The 15,858-nt window shown below is 38.0% G+C and overlaps 2 protein-coding genes across 3 annotated transcripts in view; one reads left to right on the forward strand and one right to left on the reverse strand.

Annotated features, from left to right (window-relative positions):
- The window catches only part of CIR1 (corepressor interacting with RBPJ, CIR1), a 440,401-nt gene extending 433,523 nt beyond the window's left edge, over positions 1-6,878 (reverse strand). The window contains exon 1 of the mRNA XM_053698458.1: positions 6,671-6,878. Within this exon, the coding sequence (XP_053554433.1) occupies positions 6,671-6,742 (72 nt within the window). The 5' untranslated portion in view covers positions 6,743-6,878. The remainder of the gene's footprint in view (positions 1-6,670) is intronic.
- Positions 6,879-6,950: 72 nt separating this feature from the next.
- SCRN3 (secernin 3) overlaps positions 6,951-15,858 on the forward strand; it is a 190,989-nt gene continuing 182,081 nt past the window's right edge. Inside the window, exon 1 of one of the 2 annotated variants that reach the window (XM_053698460.1) lies at positions 6,951-7,219. The gene's annotated coding sequence lies outside the window, so the exon portion shown is untranslated. The remainder of the gene's footprint in view (positions 7,220-15,858) is intronic. The other variant, XM_053698459.1, reaches the window with a different exon arrangement.

The following is a 15,858-nucleotide window of genomic DNA, read 5'->3' on the forward strand; positions in this document are numbered from 1 at the left end:
ATCATAATTTAAAAAAAAAAAAAAAAAAAAGGGAATAGGGTGGGTGGGAATAGGTGGGTGGTAATTGGGAGGTGGTAATTGGGGTGGTTTAGTGGGATTTTGGGGAAGGTGAAGTGGTAATTGGTGGTGGTGAAGTGGTACTTTGTACTGAAAAAAATCCCTTATGGCACGCTATTCAGCAGAAGAGGCTTATGCCATTCTTGCCGCAGATTCAGGGAGTGAAACCCTCTCTGCTCTGTCTGACAGCGCAACCCTTACGGCATCAGATATAGAGCCCCTGAGTGATACATCTGATGCTGGTGCTCCCTGCCCGCCACCTAAAAGGAGGCGTCGCACAAATGACCAAAATTGGATACCCCCAAATTTCACTGCCCCAGAAATGCCAGAATTTACTGAGACTCCTGGCATAACAAGTGATGTTCCAGTATGTGAGCCAATAAACTATATGTCACTGATTCTGACAGATGCTATGTTTGAGCATATAGTTGCTCAAACAAATTTATATGCCAGCCAGTATCTGTCCAAAAATCCCCAATCTCTGTATGTCAGAAAAAATACCTGGCATCCCACTGACATACCAGAGATTAAAAAGTTTTGGGCCCTGACATTAATAATGGGGATTGTGAAGAAACCCAGCATTCGTTCATACTGGAGCCAGAACCCCATCCTGGCTACCCCTCTTTTTCCAGGGGTTATGAAGAGGGACAGATATGAACAATTGCTGCGGTTTCTCCATTTTAATGATAATACCAAGTGCCCCCCCAAAAATGACCCCCTGCATGACAGGTTATATAAACTAAGGCCCCTGATAAGCCACCTGTCCCAAAAATTTAAAGAAGTTTACATACCTGAGCAGGACATTTGCATTGATGAGTCCCTCATGAAATTTAAGGGGAGATTGCTTTTCAAGCAATATATACCATCCAAGAGGTCCCGCTATGGGGTAAAATTTTATAAGCTCTGTGAATGCAGTACTGGGTATACCTGGGCATTTCGCATCTACCAGGGAAAGGATAGCCACTTGGATCCACCTGGCTGCCCAGATTCAGTTGGCACAAGTGGGAAAATTGTGTGGGATCTCCTACTACCCCTGCTAAATAAAGGGTACCATTTGTGGCTCGATAATTTTTACACCAGCACAGAGCTATTAAAATTTTTGTTTTATTTTGAAACCGTGGCCTGTGGCACAACAAGAAAAAATCGCAAAGGTTTCCCCCAGAAGCTGACATATGGAAAAAAAAGTAGGGGCACAACGTCAGCTTTACGCCACAATGAGCTACTGGCCCTTCGGTACACTGATAAAAAAGATGTGTACATGCTCTCCACAATGCACGATGAAGCTACAGTGCCAGTGTCTGTGAAGGGAAGATCTGCACAGATCCGAAAGCCAAAGTGCATTGTGGAGTACAACAAAAACATGGGGGGGGTAGATTTAGCTGACCGGTGCCTGCAGCCATATCTAATTCAAAGAAAAACTAGAACTTGGTACAAAAAAGTAGCCTTTTATATTATGCAGATCGCAGTATATAATGCATATGTGCTGTACAAAAAAACAGGCACAGGGAAAACTTATACTTTTTTGGAATTTGTGTTAAATGTAACATCTGATATTTTGTTTAACCAGACCCCTAATCCTCCCACTGTTCAATCTGAAAATGTTGAGCGACTCTGTGGCAGGCATTTTCCCACTAGGATCCCCCCCACTGCCTGCAAATTAACACCCCAGAAAAGATGCAGAGTCTGCTATAAAAAAGGAGGGAGGAGGGATTCTAGTTACCATTGCCCTGACTGCCCCTCTCAACCTGGCCTCTGTATCACTGATTGCTTTCGAATATATCACACAGAGTTAAACTTTTAATTTGAAAGCAATCTGTATGTGTTCCTAATTTATTTTATTTTATTATTCTGTATTCCTAACTTCATAAATCCCCTGACCTTGTCCTGTCCCTTTATATGTTAAGCCCATCCACTCTAAGGCCATTATAAGTTATACAAAACAACTAAAATACTCCTTTTAGAATATCCTGAGTTATCTACTTTTGCAAATGGTATGTCATGAGGGGGGTAATTTTCATTCCTGGGCTGCCATACTGTCTCAAAGGCAACATAGGGCCAGAAAATCAATGTGCCAAATTTCTATGCAGACCCTATATTGGGCCCTGTAACTTCCTAAAACCACATAAAACCTGTGCATAGGGGGTATTGTTGCACTCATGGGAGATCACTGAACACAGATATGGGTGTATTATAGCAGTAAAAAATATAATGATGTTGATCTAAATAGAAAACATGCAAAGTCTGTGTGAAAAAAGCAAATAAAAAAATATGACCACTAAATTTGACCAGGTTTTGTGACTAAGTGGCTACAAAAAAAGACTAAACATAGTCCTTTTTTAATACCCTGGGTTGTCTACTTTTGCAAATGGTATGCCATGGTGGGGTAATTTTCATTCCTGCGCTGCCATACTGTCTCAAAGGCAACAAAGGTCCATAAAATCAATATGCCCAATTTCCATGCAAATTGGCAGACCCTATATTGGGCACTGTAACTTCCTAAAACCACATAAAACCTGTACATAGGGGGTATTGTTGTACTCATGGGACATCGCTGAACACAAAGATGGGTGTATTATAGCAGTAAAACATAAAAGGATGATATAAACAGCAAAAAGGCAGTGTTTTTGTGATAAACTAAAACTGAAATATGAACATTACCTTTGGCCAGATGTTGTGACTAAGTGGCTACAAACAAAGACTAAACATAGTCCTTTTTCAATACCCTGGGTTGTCTACTTTTATAAATGGTATGCCACGATGGGGTAATTTTCATTCCTGGGCTGCTATAATGTCTCAAAGAGGACAAAGGCCCATAAAATGAATGTGCCAATTTTCTATGTAAATGGGCAGATCCCATATTTGGCCCTGTAACATCTGTAAACCCCATAAAACCTGTACATGGGGGGTACTGTTTTACTCTTAGGACATTGACAAACACAAATATGTGTGTTTTATAGCAGCAAAACATAAAAGGTTGATGACAGAAACAGCCAAAGGGCAGTGTTTGTGCAAAAAACGGAGCACTACATTTGGCCAGGTGTTGTGACTAAGGGGCTTCACAAAAATATGTGACATGGGCCTTTTGAAATACCCTAGGGTGTCTTCTTTTGAAAATGGTATGCCATGATGGGGTAATTTTCATTCCTGGGCTGCTATAATGTCTCAAAGAGGACATAGGCACAGAAAATTAAGGTGCCAAATTTCCATGCATAAAAACTGAAATGGGCAGACCCCATATTTGGCCCTGTAACTTCTGTAAACCCCATAAAACCTGTACATGGGGGGTACTGTTTTACTCGTAGGACCTTGACAAACACTAATATGTGTGTTTTATAGCAGCAAAACATAAAAGGTTGATGACAGAGACAGCCAAAGTGCAGTGTTTGTGCAAAAAACGCATGCAAAAAAAAATCACCATTACATTTGGCCAGGTGTTGTGACTAAGGGGCTTCACAAAAATATGTGACATGGGCCTTTTGAAATACCCTAGGGTGTCTTCTTTTGAAAATGGTATGCCATGATGGGGTAATTTTCATTCCTGGGCTGCTTTAACGTCTTAAAGAGGACATAGGCACAGAAAATTAAGGTGCCAAATTTCCATGCATAAAAACTGAAATGGGCAGACCCCATATTTGGCCCTGTAACTTCTGTAAACCCCATAAAACCTGTACATGGGGGGTACTGTTTTACTCGTAGGACCTTGACAAACACTAATATGTGTGTTTTATAGCAGCAAAACATAAAAGGTTGATGACAGAGACAGCCAAAGTGCAGTGTTTGTGCAAAAAACGCATGCAAAAAAAATCACCATTACATTTGGCCAGGTGTTGTGACTAAGGGGCTTCACAAAAATATGTGACATGGGCCTTTTGAAATACCCTAGGGTGTCTTCTTTTGAAAATGGTATGCCATGATGGGGTAATTTTCATTCCTGGGCTGCTATAATGTCTCAAAGAGGACATAGGCACAGAAAATTAAGGTGCCAAATTTCCATGCATAAAAACTGAAATGGGCAGACCCCATATTTGGCCCTGTAACTTCTGTAAACCCCATAAAACCTGTACATGGGGGGTACTGTTTTACTCTTAGGACATTGACAAACACTAATATGTGTGTTTTATAGCAGCAAAACATAAAAGGTTGATGACAGAGACAGCCAAAGTGCAGTGTTTGTGCAAAAAACGCATGCAAAAAAAATCACCATTACATTTGGCCAGGTGTTGTGACTAAGGGGCTTCACAAAAATATGTGACATGGGCCTTTTGAAATACCCTAGGGTGTCTTCTTTTGAAAATGGTATGCCATGATGGGGTAATTTTCATTCCTGGGCTGCTATAACGTCTTAAAGAGGACATAGGCACAGAAAATTAAGGTGCCAAATTTCCATGCATAAAAACTGAAATGGGCAGACCCCATATTTGGCCCTGTAACTTCTGTAAACCCCATAAAACCTGTACATGGGGGGTACTGTTTTACTCGTAGGACCTTGACAAACACTAATATGTGTGTTTTATAGCAGCAAAACATAAAAGGTTGATGACAGAGACAGCCAAAGTGCAGTGTTTGTGCAAAAAACGCATGCAAAAAAAATCACCATTACATTTGGCCAGGTGTTGTGACTAAGGGGCTTCACAAAAATATGTGACATGGGCCTTTTGGAATACCCTAGGGTGTCTTCTTTTGAAAATGGTATGCCATGATGGGGTAATTTTCATTCCTGGGCTGCTATAATGTCTCAAAGAGGACATAGGCACAGAAAATTAAGGTGCCAAATTTCCATGCATAAAGACTGAAATGGGCAGACCCCATATTTGGCCCAGTAACTCCTGTAAACCCCGTGAAACCTGTACATGGGGGGTACTGTTGTACTCGTAGGACATTGACAAACACAAATATGTGTGTTTTATAGCAGTAAAACATAAAAGCTTGATGACAGAAACAGCCAAAGTGCAGTGTTTGTGTAAAAAACGCATACAACAAAAATGACCACTACATTTGGCCAGGTGTTGTGACTAAGGGGCTTCACAAAAAGACGTGACATGGCCCTTTTGGAATACCCTAGGGTGTCTACTTTTGTAAATGGTATGCCATGATGGGGTCATTTTCATTCCTGGGCTGCTATAATGTATGAAAGGCAACTTAAGCCCAGAAAATGAATGTGCCAGATTTCTATGTAAATGGGTAGGCCGTATGTTGGGCCTTGTAAATTCCAGAAAACCTGTACATGGGGGGTATCGTTATACTCATGGGACATCGCTTAACACAAGTATGGGTGTTTTATTGCAGTAACATATATCAGGATGATGATATTCACAATAAAATCATTTGGAAAGCTTCAAATTTCTTAATTTCTCACACTTACTTTGATTTTTTTTATATAAAATTATAGTTGAGAAATAAATCTTTTATGCCAAAAGAAAGCCCTATCTGTCCTCTAAAAAACAATATATAATTAGTGTGGGTGCACTTAATGTGAAAGGGGTAAATTATGGTTGAAAAGACATATAGCTGAAATTCAAGGTTTCGTTTACGTTCAGAACTTGAACAATTGCCTATGTCATGAAAGGGTTAAACAGTTTTATTTGTTGTCATTAAACTTTTGTTATTGTGGGGAAAAAAATATTGAGCTTATGTTCCCTTTGAATCCATAAAAAAATAATGCCCCCTTGACGTATATAAATTTTGATTAGTTATTTTGGTATTCATTCCTAAATAATAATCCTAGGTGAACTCAGGAGTAGACACGCGTCTTAAAGGGACACTGAACCCAAATTTTTTCCTTTCATGATCAGATAGAGCATGCAATTTAAAGCAACTTTCTAATTTACTCTTATTATCATTTTTTCTTAGTTCTCTTGCTATCTTTAGTTGAAAAATAAGGCATCTGCGCTTTTTTTTGGTTCATTACTATGGACAGCACTTTTATTGGTGGATGAATTTATTTACCAATCAGCAAGAACAACCCAGGTTGTTCAACAAAAATGGGCCGGCATCTTAACTTACATTCTTGAATTTCAAATAAGGATACCAACAGAATGAAGACAATTTGATAATAGGAGTAAATTAGAAAGTTGCTCTATCTGAATCACGAAAGAAAAAAATTGGGTTCAGTGTCCCTTTAAGCCACCTGGCAACAATGTTTATTGCAATATTATACATAGTTGCAAACACGGTGCCATAGACTGCTGAACACACGTATACTCCAAACCACGTATAAGGCAATAGGTTATTCTATAACAACGAATACCAAGAGTAAAAAAGCAAAATTGATAATAAAATAAATTGCTAAGTTGTTTAAAATAGCATGTTCTATCTCAATCATGAATGTTTAAAGAGGAATTCAATTGCACAAACGCTTGGTTATCGCAAATATATAATTTCTCGAAAAATAAAAATGAAATAACATTTTCTAATCTTAATTTGCCTAGTGAATGTGATTGTTTTGCATAAATCTGGCTGACGATACTTACTTTAGGAGCAATGAGAGAATAACTACAGAACATTAATGATAATTCAAACCTAATACTAATAGAAATGCAATACAGATCATTATTACCACCTGAACACAAGATGAAAACAACACCTTGTAAAATTCAACGTTCATATGTTTTACCTTTTTGATGTTAGATTTAGAAGCAGGATGGAAATCCTTTTTACACATAAAGTTGGCGAATGATTTCCCCATAGTGAGGATATATCTGAAGCAGCTACACTAGTATTAAAATATTGTCAACCGCTGCAGCAGCATCCAAAATCATCAACCTCATATCTGGCTTCAGATACAAAATTTACTTTATCAGCAACACTTCCGGGTGCATGCTTGTTTCCGGAACTGCGTCAAGTACGTAGGATGTTGGATACGATATATGATAGTGGCGCAGATGTTTTTGTTACAATACTGAATAGTAAAATATTTTCTTTACGTTGTGAATTGTATTTTGTATTTTTGTAATTTGTATTTTGAAATAACTGCAAAAAATAAGCAATACAACGCTCTATCGGGAACTAAAGTGAGGCTTGAAACGCATATAATGACGTTTTAATTAGCTGGAACATGTCCAACCACAATATGGCGACTTTGCTATAATCGTAGTACTTCTCAAATCTGTTGTTTTGGACTTAAAAGCATCTGCCCGTCTACATTATATCTGCCGAAGGACAAGTGAGACTCATGCTGTAGTTTACCACAGGGATGGCCAACTGTCGGCCCTTGGCACTAGTTTTGGCAGCAGTTATGGAGAATTAGAACGTACCATAGGTTTTTTGGCCTTAAGAAAAAAGTAAAACTAAAAAAATGTGTGCCTTGGGATGAGTTCAGCTCAAAATAACTCTGAAGGGTCAACAGCAGACAGAGGTTATCCTGTAACCTTACATTAATCTGCCCCAATGCCACTGCAAATTTTTAAGGCAATATATTGTTTAATAGCCATACATTTAATTGGGACCCCTTGATGATTCTAAAATATTGATCTGCGGCCTCCACATGCTAGGAAGTTGGCCATCTCTGGTTTACCATGTTTTGTTTTTGTAAATGTAGTGCTAATCTAAATTGTTTTACACATGCTAAATAAAATGTTTTAATAATCAACATCTTATGATAGTGTTGTCTAGCTAGTACTAGAAAAGTGAAATGCAGAAGAAAGTAGCTTTTATTTTAGCTTAAAGAGCAGTCGAGTAACATAAAAGTGTGTGACACATTCGCTTATTTATCATGAGGTCAGGTGAATGCTCCTATATGTTGCAGGCTTGCTCATTTGAGCCTGCATTTTATATTTGAAAATCAATGGACAGGGGGATTGGCCAGCCAAATTATACAAAAACTGAGGGTGGTGAATGCTAAATATGGGGAACAAATCCCACAATGTGCAATGAAAAGTGGACAGGTTCACAATATGTTCACTGCCAATGGCTTTTGCAGTGTAGGCCTGCAACTAAACTTTAAAGGGCCATAATAGTGGGGGGGGGGGGAGATGTTTTTCTAAAGAATTAGTAAAACTATCGACCTTGCACTACTGTGTGTTTAACCCACAGAAAGGGTTTTAATTAAAGGTACACTGTACCCAAAAAAATTCTTTGGCGATTCAGATTGAGCATGAAATTTTAAGCAACTTTCTAATTTACTCCTATTATCAAATTTCCTTCATTCTCTTGGTATCTTAATTTGAAATGCAAGAATGTAAGTTTAGATGCCGGCCCATTTTTGGTGAACAACCTGGGTTGTCCTTGCTGATTGGTGGATAAATTCATCCACCAATAAAAAAGTGCTGTCCAGAGTACTGAAACCAAAAAAAGCTTAGATGCCTTCTTTTTCAAATAATGATAGCAAGAGAACAAAAAAAAATTGATAATAGGAGTAAATTAGAAAGTTGCTTAAAATTGCATGCTCTTTGTGTCCCTTTAACACACAATTGAAGTGCTGCTCGGTACCCGCGAAACACTGCTTTTCACAAGCAGATCCTGACGCTGATCCAATTATTACATAACTCATGTTATACACAGTCGCACATGATCTCAGTCACGTTTCAGCTTGTACAACAAGCTTTTTTCAAGACCTATTGCTCCATACAAGATTTGTTTGGAATAATAGGTCTTGAAAAAGGCTTGTGGTACAAGCAGACATATTGACTGAGCTTATGTGTGTATGACATGAATTAATAAACTAAGGATTGCTTGTCTCGATAAGAGCGCCTTTTTATTAAAGGGATAGTAAACCCAAAATTGTTCTTTTATGATTCGGCTAGAACACACAATTTTCCAATTTATTTCTATTATCAAATGTGCTTCCTTTTCTTGTCATCCATTGCTGAAGGAACAGCATGGCACTACTGGCAGCTAACTGAACACATCTAGTTAGCCAATAGACTTGGAAATCACAGGAGAGAAATGTGAGCAGGCACCAATTAGCAGCAGCTCCCACTGCATATGTGCACATTTATTTTTCAACAAGGGATGCTAAGAGAATGAAGCACATTTGAAAATAGAAGTGACTTTAAACGTGTCTTAAAATTACATGCTCTATATGAATCAGGCAAGTTTAATATTGACTTTCCTATCCCTTTAAGTAAGTTGGATGTGTGTGTGTGTGTATATATAGATAGATGCGCACACACACACATATATATATATATATATATATATACACACACATATATATATATATATATATATATATATATATATACACACACACATATAAAAGGAAGGTCTGGACCGCTGCTCAAAATGATAATTCACTTTTATTGGAAACAAATAGAAAGGTAAAACAGCAACGCTATACATGCATGTTATATATATATACATGCTAGCAGAGTATGTAGCTATGGCCAGATGTTATATGGGCTGTTAGGAGCTGTTGTGAGGGGCCTGGCTTACGCGTTTCGGCTCTCCCTGAGCCTTAATCATAGACTGCATGATGCCCTACTCCATTTGCATATTGATATAGGCTGACCTAACTGTTGATTGGATAATTACGCCCTGAGCTAGCTATCTAGTGGTCAATGGGAAGGAACAAGTACACTAGTAAGCGGAGGTAAACACTGCTGGCACACTCTGGAAAAAACTACCTAACTTGTGAAATCATTGGGTTTCTGACTGTCTACTCTTGTTAAAGGTATAATTTGTTTGGAAGGAGATACTTGGATATGTAAATGTAACTAGTATAGGTACCATAATGGGTACCGTTTAAATATTTTGTTATTATTTTTGTAGTTATAAATGTTACAAGATGGGGGCCCGGGGACTTAATGAAAAACAGACTAGATAGACCTGAGGATGCACCCCGATGTGTACCACACTTGAAAAAATGTGTGTTACTTTAATAGTCTTTAATGTCACTACAGACTATTTACTGACTAAAAATTAAGGGAGCTACTACTATATGGTCTAAAGCTGAGGATGCCACCGGTAATAAACCCAGAAAAAACATACACTATCCGATGATCTTATTCTTTCTCAACTTATGTACCCTTATACTATGAGCAGACTAACCATAAAGTTAAAGCTAAACTAATGCTAGATGTAGGTGTGACCTCTAACTATAGTAGATGGTGTCAGGTTTAAGATAAGTGATTCAATTATAAGTATTGAAAAATATATTTATATGTATGTGTATACAAGATTTTCCAAACTCATGTGAATTTTTACTTGGAAATCAAAGAATGCTGTAGGGATACTTGGGGAGGAAGGTACTTGTGATTACGCATAGAATATAAATATATATACATGACTAAACGCATTTATAAAGCTTGAAAAGCTTAAATGCTGGAGTAGTCAGGCAGCATTGGAGATCACCAATGATTAATCAAGTCTCTTTCAATGTTCAGACCTGTTGGTTGCCTGGTCCCTAAGGTGAAGATCCAAAATACCTCCTTTTTCAGGATGTCTCTGGATCTATCACCCCCTCTTGGCCTTTTTGGAATGTAGTCGATAATTGTCCATGTGAAACTTCTAACATCACCCCAATGGATTTCAATGAAATGTGGTAAGAATACCACGCTCAATATCATTGAGATGGGCACGTACCCTCTCTCTCTTGCCTCCCTAGAGGTGCAACCAACATACTGTTTATCACAGATTTCGCATGTGATCATGTAGATAATATATGTAGATCTACAGTTTGTACAGTATGCATGATTAAATACTCTCTGGGTCACTTTTGATTGGAAAGTTTTGCCTGTAATAACAAAACCACATGCCTTGCATGAGCTTGTTCCACATTTGAAGTGTCTCTTTTGATATAACCAGCTACTTTTTGATTTTGGTTTCTTAAGTAGTGATGGAGAAACTTGGTTCCCTATGGTTGTTGCGTTTAGGGACGCAAAAACAGCCATCCTTAATCTCATCTTTCAGGATGTCATCCGCCAACAAAATTGGAAGATTTTTCCAGAGTATTTTGAACACTGCATAATACTGTGAACTGTATGTGGTCACAAAAGTTGGCTTGTTCCTTTTTACCTCAATTTCGGAGTGTCTTCTAATAGGGATAATCAATCCCGTCGTGAAACATCATTGAAGGCTCTTGATACAACATTCTTATTGTATCCTCGCTCAAGGAACTTTTGCGTAAGAATTCTACTTTCATGGAAAAAGCTGTCATCCTCTGAACAGTTCCGGCACAATCTTAGGAACTGTCCCTTCGCTATTCCGTAGCTGGTGTGGTTGGGATGGCAGCATCTTGCATGGAGAAAAGTATTGGATGATATCGATTTGACATAAACGGAGGTGCTCATCCTATTCTCTAGTGGTAGACCTGTCAGGGTGACATCAAGATATAGAGTACTGATTTTATCGGAGCAAAAAGTGAAACTCAAACCCACTTCATTACTATTAAGGTATTCGCAAAAATCCTTTATTTCCTCCTGTTTGCCAAACCATACAAACAGGAGGTCATCTATGTAGCGTTTGTAACTACTGATGGATGTTAGGAATGGATTTAATCCATTTATCAGTATATAGGTGCATCAATTCCCACCAGCCCATGAAAATATTTGCATAGGCTGGTGCGAATTTCGCACCCATGGCCGTCCCTCGCTTCTGTAGGTAGAAAGTACCAGAAAACTCAAAGTAATTGTGTGTTAGTAAAAAGTCTAACACTCGCATGATATAATCTTTGAGGTTGTCATTGTAGGTACTGAATCTATCAAGCATATATCTGGTGGCCATCATCCCTTTGTTATGGGGAATTGCTGAATATAATCCAACCACATCCACTGTAAGCCAAACCATATTCTCACTCCAAGTATGATGTTGCATCAACCACAATAGGTGCTTGGTATCCCTCAGGTAAGAGGGCAACCCAAATACCAGAGGTTGCAATAAGGACTCTTACCAATTAGATAGGTTCTCAAAAAGAGAACCTATTCCTGAGACAATGGGACGTCCTTTCACCTCCACCAAGGACTTGTGGACCTTGGGAAGGTGATGGAATATGGGGACCACAGGATGTTTCACATTAAGGTATTCAAATGTCTCATCATCAATCAGTCCCATATGCCTACCATCATCAAGCAGATCCAACAGGAGGACTCCAAATTGGCGAGTTGGATCCCCAGACATTATGGAATAGACTTCTTTGTCCAATAGCTGTCTTTCTGCTTCCATAATGTAGTACGTCTTGTCCAACACTACAATGGAGCCCCCCTTGTCGGACTGCTTGATGACTATATTGTCTCTTTGTTGAAGAGCCTTAAGAGCCAGTTTTTGCTCACGTGTGAGATTACCTTTGTCTCTGATCAAAGATTCTGACTCCTGTCTCTCCAATTTAAGGAGATCCTCCTGCATCCTTTTGTGAAAGGATTCTAGTACTTGTCCTCTATGTTGTGTGGGATAAAAGATGGACTTAGACTTGAAGCCCATATGGCTCCCTATCAAGCTTCTATCAGAGCTTTCCAATTCTCATAAATTCAAAAAATCCCTTGCCTCAATGGGTTTAGGAAAGTCATGCTGTGCTGCTGCATCTAAAGACAGAAATTCTTTATTTACTGAGGGATTAAGTGTGTAGAACTTTTTTAGTGTAAGGCCTCGGATAAATCTGTTGATATCAATTAGTGTATCAAACACGTTAAACCTTGTTGTAGGTACAAAATTGAGACCCAAACTTAAAACCTCCAATTCAGATTTAGTAAGAATAACACTTGACAAGTTTAGAATGTTGGATCCCTGTATTTGTTGGCTCGCCTGCTCCTCCTCAGATGGTATTGGGGCCTCAGTGTCTCCTGTCTTGTGGATCCTCCTCCTTCTCCCTGTCCCTGAGTCAACTGAAAAACCTGCTGTCCTGTGGTACCCTCTGCTCCCTGTACTTCCTGAGCTTTTTTATATTTATTGCCGCTTTGGGGCTTAGGGGCTTCAGGTTTTTTCAGGATTGCTGTCAGGGCTACCCTCTCACTAGATATATTAGATTCAGTACTATCTATACTAGGTGTACTAGATGGTGCAGAGTCAGGAAAAGAGGACAATGAGGATGTAGGATGCACATGAGACACAGTGGATCCAGTACCCCTAGCGGACACAACTTGATCTTCTCCAGAGTATTGCCCACTAGACATAAAGTCCACAAAATCTTGGAGGTCATCATCTTCGTTAGATTCTGGATCTGTGTCAGAAAAGATACTTTTTTTTTGGTCTTTCTTCGCTTCTTTAGGTTGCAGGTTCTTTCTGTTATTAAACTTTTTATTTCTGGTATTTCTCTTGGTACTCCAATTGTACACCTTGTTATTTCTGTAGTCATCTAAGTAACGGGAATATTTCTTGAATTTGATGTCCAATACACTTTTTGTCATCCAATTTGGAATAATCCTTATGCTCCATAAAGGTGTTGAGATCCTTTTGAACTTGTTCTATTTTGTCCCTGGCCTCCATCAACTTAGCTTCTTTATGCTTAATAATTAGTGTCATTAATCTCAAGGAACACTCTGATAATACCGTATTCCATTCAGAGATGAATTTTTCATCTGTGGTAATGAATGCCGGTAGTTTCTTAATACGAAGGCCTCTGGGAACCATGCTGATTGATATATATTTCTCCAGAGTTTGTTTATCCCACCAGAGCTTGTACTCATCTCAACTCAACTCATATCCATAAAAACATCTGAGATTTCCAATAGATTCACTTTATTCTCAAAAGTGTCATCCAAGCTGGGTCTGTTCCCCTCCAAATGAGCCACAGATTGCATTGAATAAAATTGTTGGGCCATGCTACCTCTGCTTTTACTGTACTATTTGTTAAAAAAGGAAGAGACTGCTGAAAGGATCCCAATCAGTGAAACCAGAGTCTATGATACTGCAATTTGACTGCTAGGAAACAACAGTGTATAACTGGTATTGGTAGAAAATAGGGAGGCTGTTGTCAGTGATTAATAATAATTTAAGCAAATAGAAAGAAATTACAACCTCTACCTATTACCACTTGCTCTAGAAAGATGTGGTCAAGCAAAAAACTTGCGTAACATTGCATAACATTGAGGTCAGTAGCTGTGTTGTATTAACATGCTCGAGTCCTTGGTGAGGCAATACTCTATTGTCTCACTATTCAGTGTCAAATACAGATAAGCAATACACCTTACATCAGATAAAGGTTCAAAAGTCAGGTAGTAAATAAGTAAACACTCCTCTTACCCTAACGACAATCCTTCTTCCGTTGTCCTCCAAAAATCCGTGCTCTTGGGGATGTCCATTGCTATATCGTAGTCGGCGTGTTCTCAGAGACACTAACACAGTCGTCCGCGTCTGATGACGTCAGTCGTATCCTTACAGCAAACGTCTGTATACGTTGCCGAATTGATAGATATATATATATATATATATATATATATATATATATATATATATATATAGATATAGATAGATAGAGAGAGAAGCACTTAACCAGAAACAGATAACAGCTTAGTAGTAGCCTGTTCTTTGGTGGGTTACCACCTGGGAGCAGCCTCTCTTAAGCATATAGTATATGTTGCATAGATGCCTAGGAGACTGGCCCCAAATTATGGACCAGCGTTTGCATTTTAAATAACTTTGTCAAAATGACAGTGAACACAGTAGTATTGTCTATTTTTGGGCATTTTTTTAGTCATTGCTTGAATTTTGTTTGCAATGAGTTAGTTTAAAACAAAAATTTAATTTAAAAAAAAAAACCCCTCAATTTATTTAACATTGGGTGTTTTGGATAGCAGTAGCTCTGAAATGTCTGATTAGAATTTTTGTGAAATCTGGCATGATAATAGCTATGGTATTGAAATAGTTTTGGAAGCACATTTTAAGTTGTTTTAGGGCTAGATTATAATAAGAGAGCAAAAATACTAGCACTGTTGAATGCTAATACCACTCAAGTTAGATCAATAGCGTTCTTATTCTTGTGCTTATATTACAAGTTAAGTTATTGCTCAAGCACATACATAAATACATACACACACACACACACACACACACACATATATATATATATATATATATATATATATATATATATATATATTTAAGCCCTTTCCAGTCCAACACCTTGTCATATACCATATCAATTTAAAACCCTTTTTATACATTTATTTCAATAATGAAAATATATTTTACATTTACTATGTATATTCATATATACAGGTCGCCCTCGTTTTACAATAGCGCCTGTTCCTAGTGACCATTATTGAGGAAGTTGTTCCAAAGGCACCTTAGCTGAAAACAAAAGATTTGCAAGAGTTTGGGCACCTGCAGCTACAGTACAACACTATAATATTTTGTACATTACATGTGAGTAGATTGCCATTTGTTTGCTTTCTTAAAGGGCCAGTACAGTGAACTTGAAAAAAAACTGCTTTCATGCATATAAACAAGCAGTAACATTACAAATATTTTTTAATGCTGACCTTTTTCAAATTAAAGCTATCAGGAAGTGTATTTCTGTGTGCATGTTAAAAAATATAATTATGCAATAAAGAGAATATTAACTCCTTACTGGCTGATCAACATAACTCCCCACTGTCTTATTGATGGATAGTGACATTCCTCCCAAGCATAATATTTTTTTTTTTATATTTATTCATCTTTATTGATTTTGACATATTAATAATGGACAATGGGCAATGCCCTTACATTTTATACAAGATCAACTAAGTGTTAGTGTCCACTACAAGAGTCCATCGCACATAATACCTTTTAGTTTACGTCCAAAATTGGAAATCAACAAGTTTAACAGTGGTACAACAGAACAACAAGTACCTACTACCTAACAATAAACTGAGCTACCGAATCCTCTTAATAAATGTGTCTCTGTACGTACAATCTATTCATACCTGATACACCATTCGTCGTGCTTGG

Source organism: Bombina bombina, chromosome 1, assembly GCF_027579735.1.
Source record: "Bombina bombina isolate aBomBom1 chromosome 1, aBomBom1.pri, whole genome shotgun sequence".
Lineage (NCBI taxonomy): Eukaryota > Metazoa > Chordata > Amphibia > Anura > Bombinatoridae > Bombina > Bombina bombina.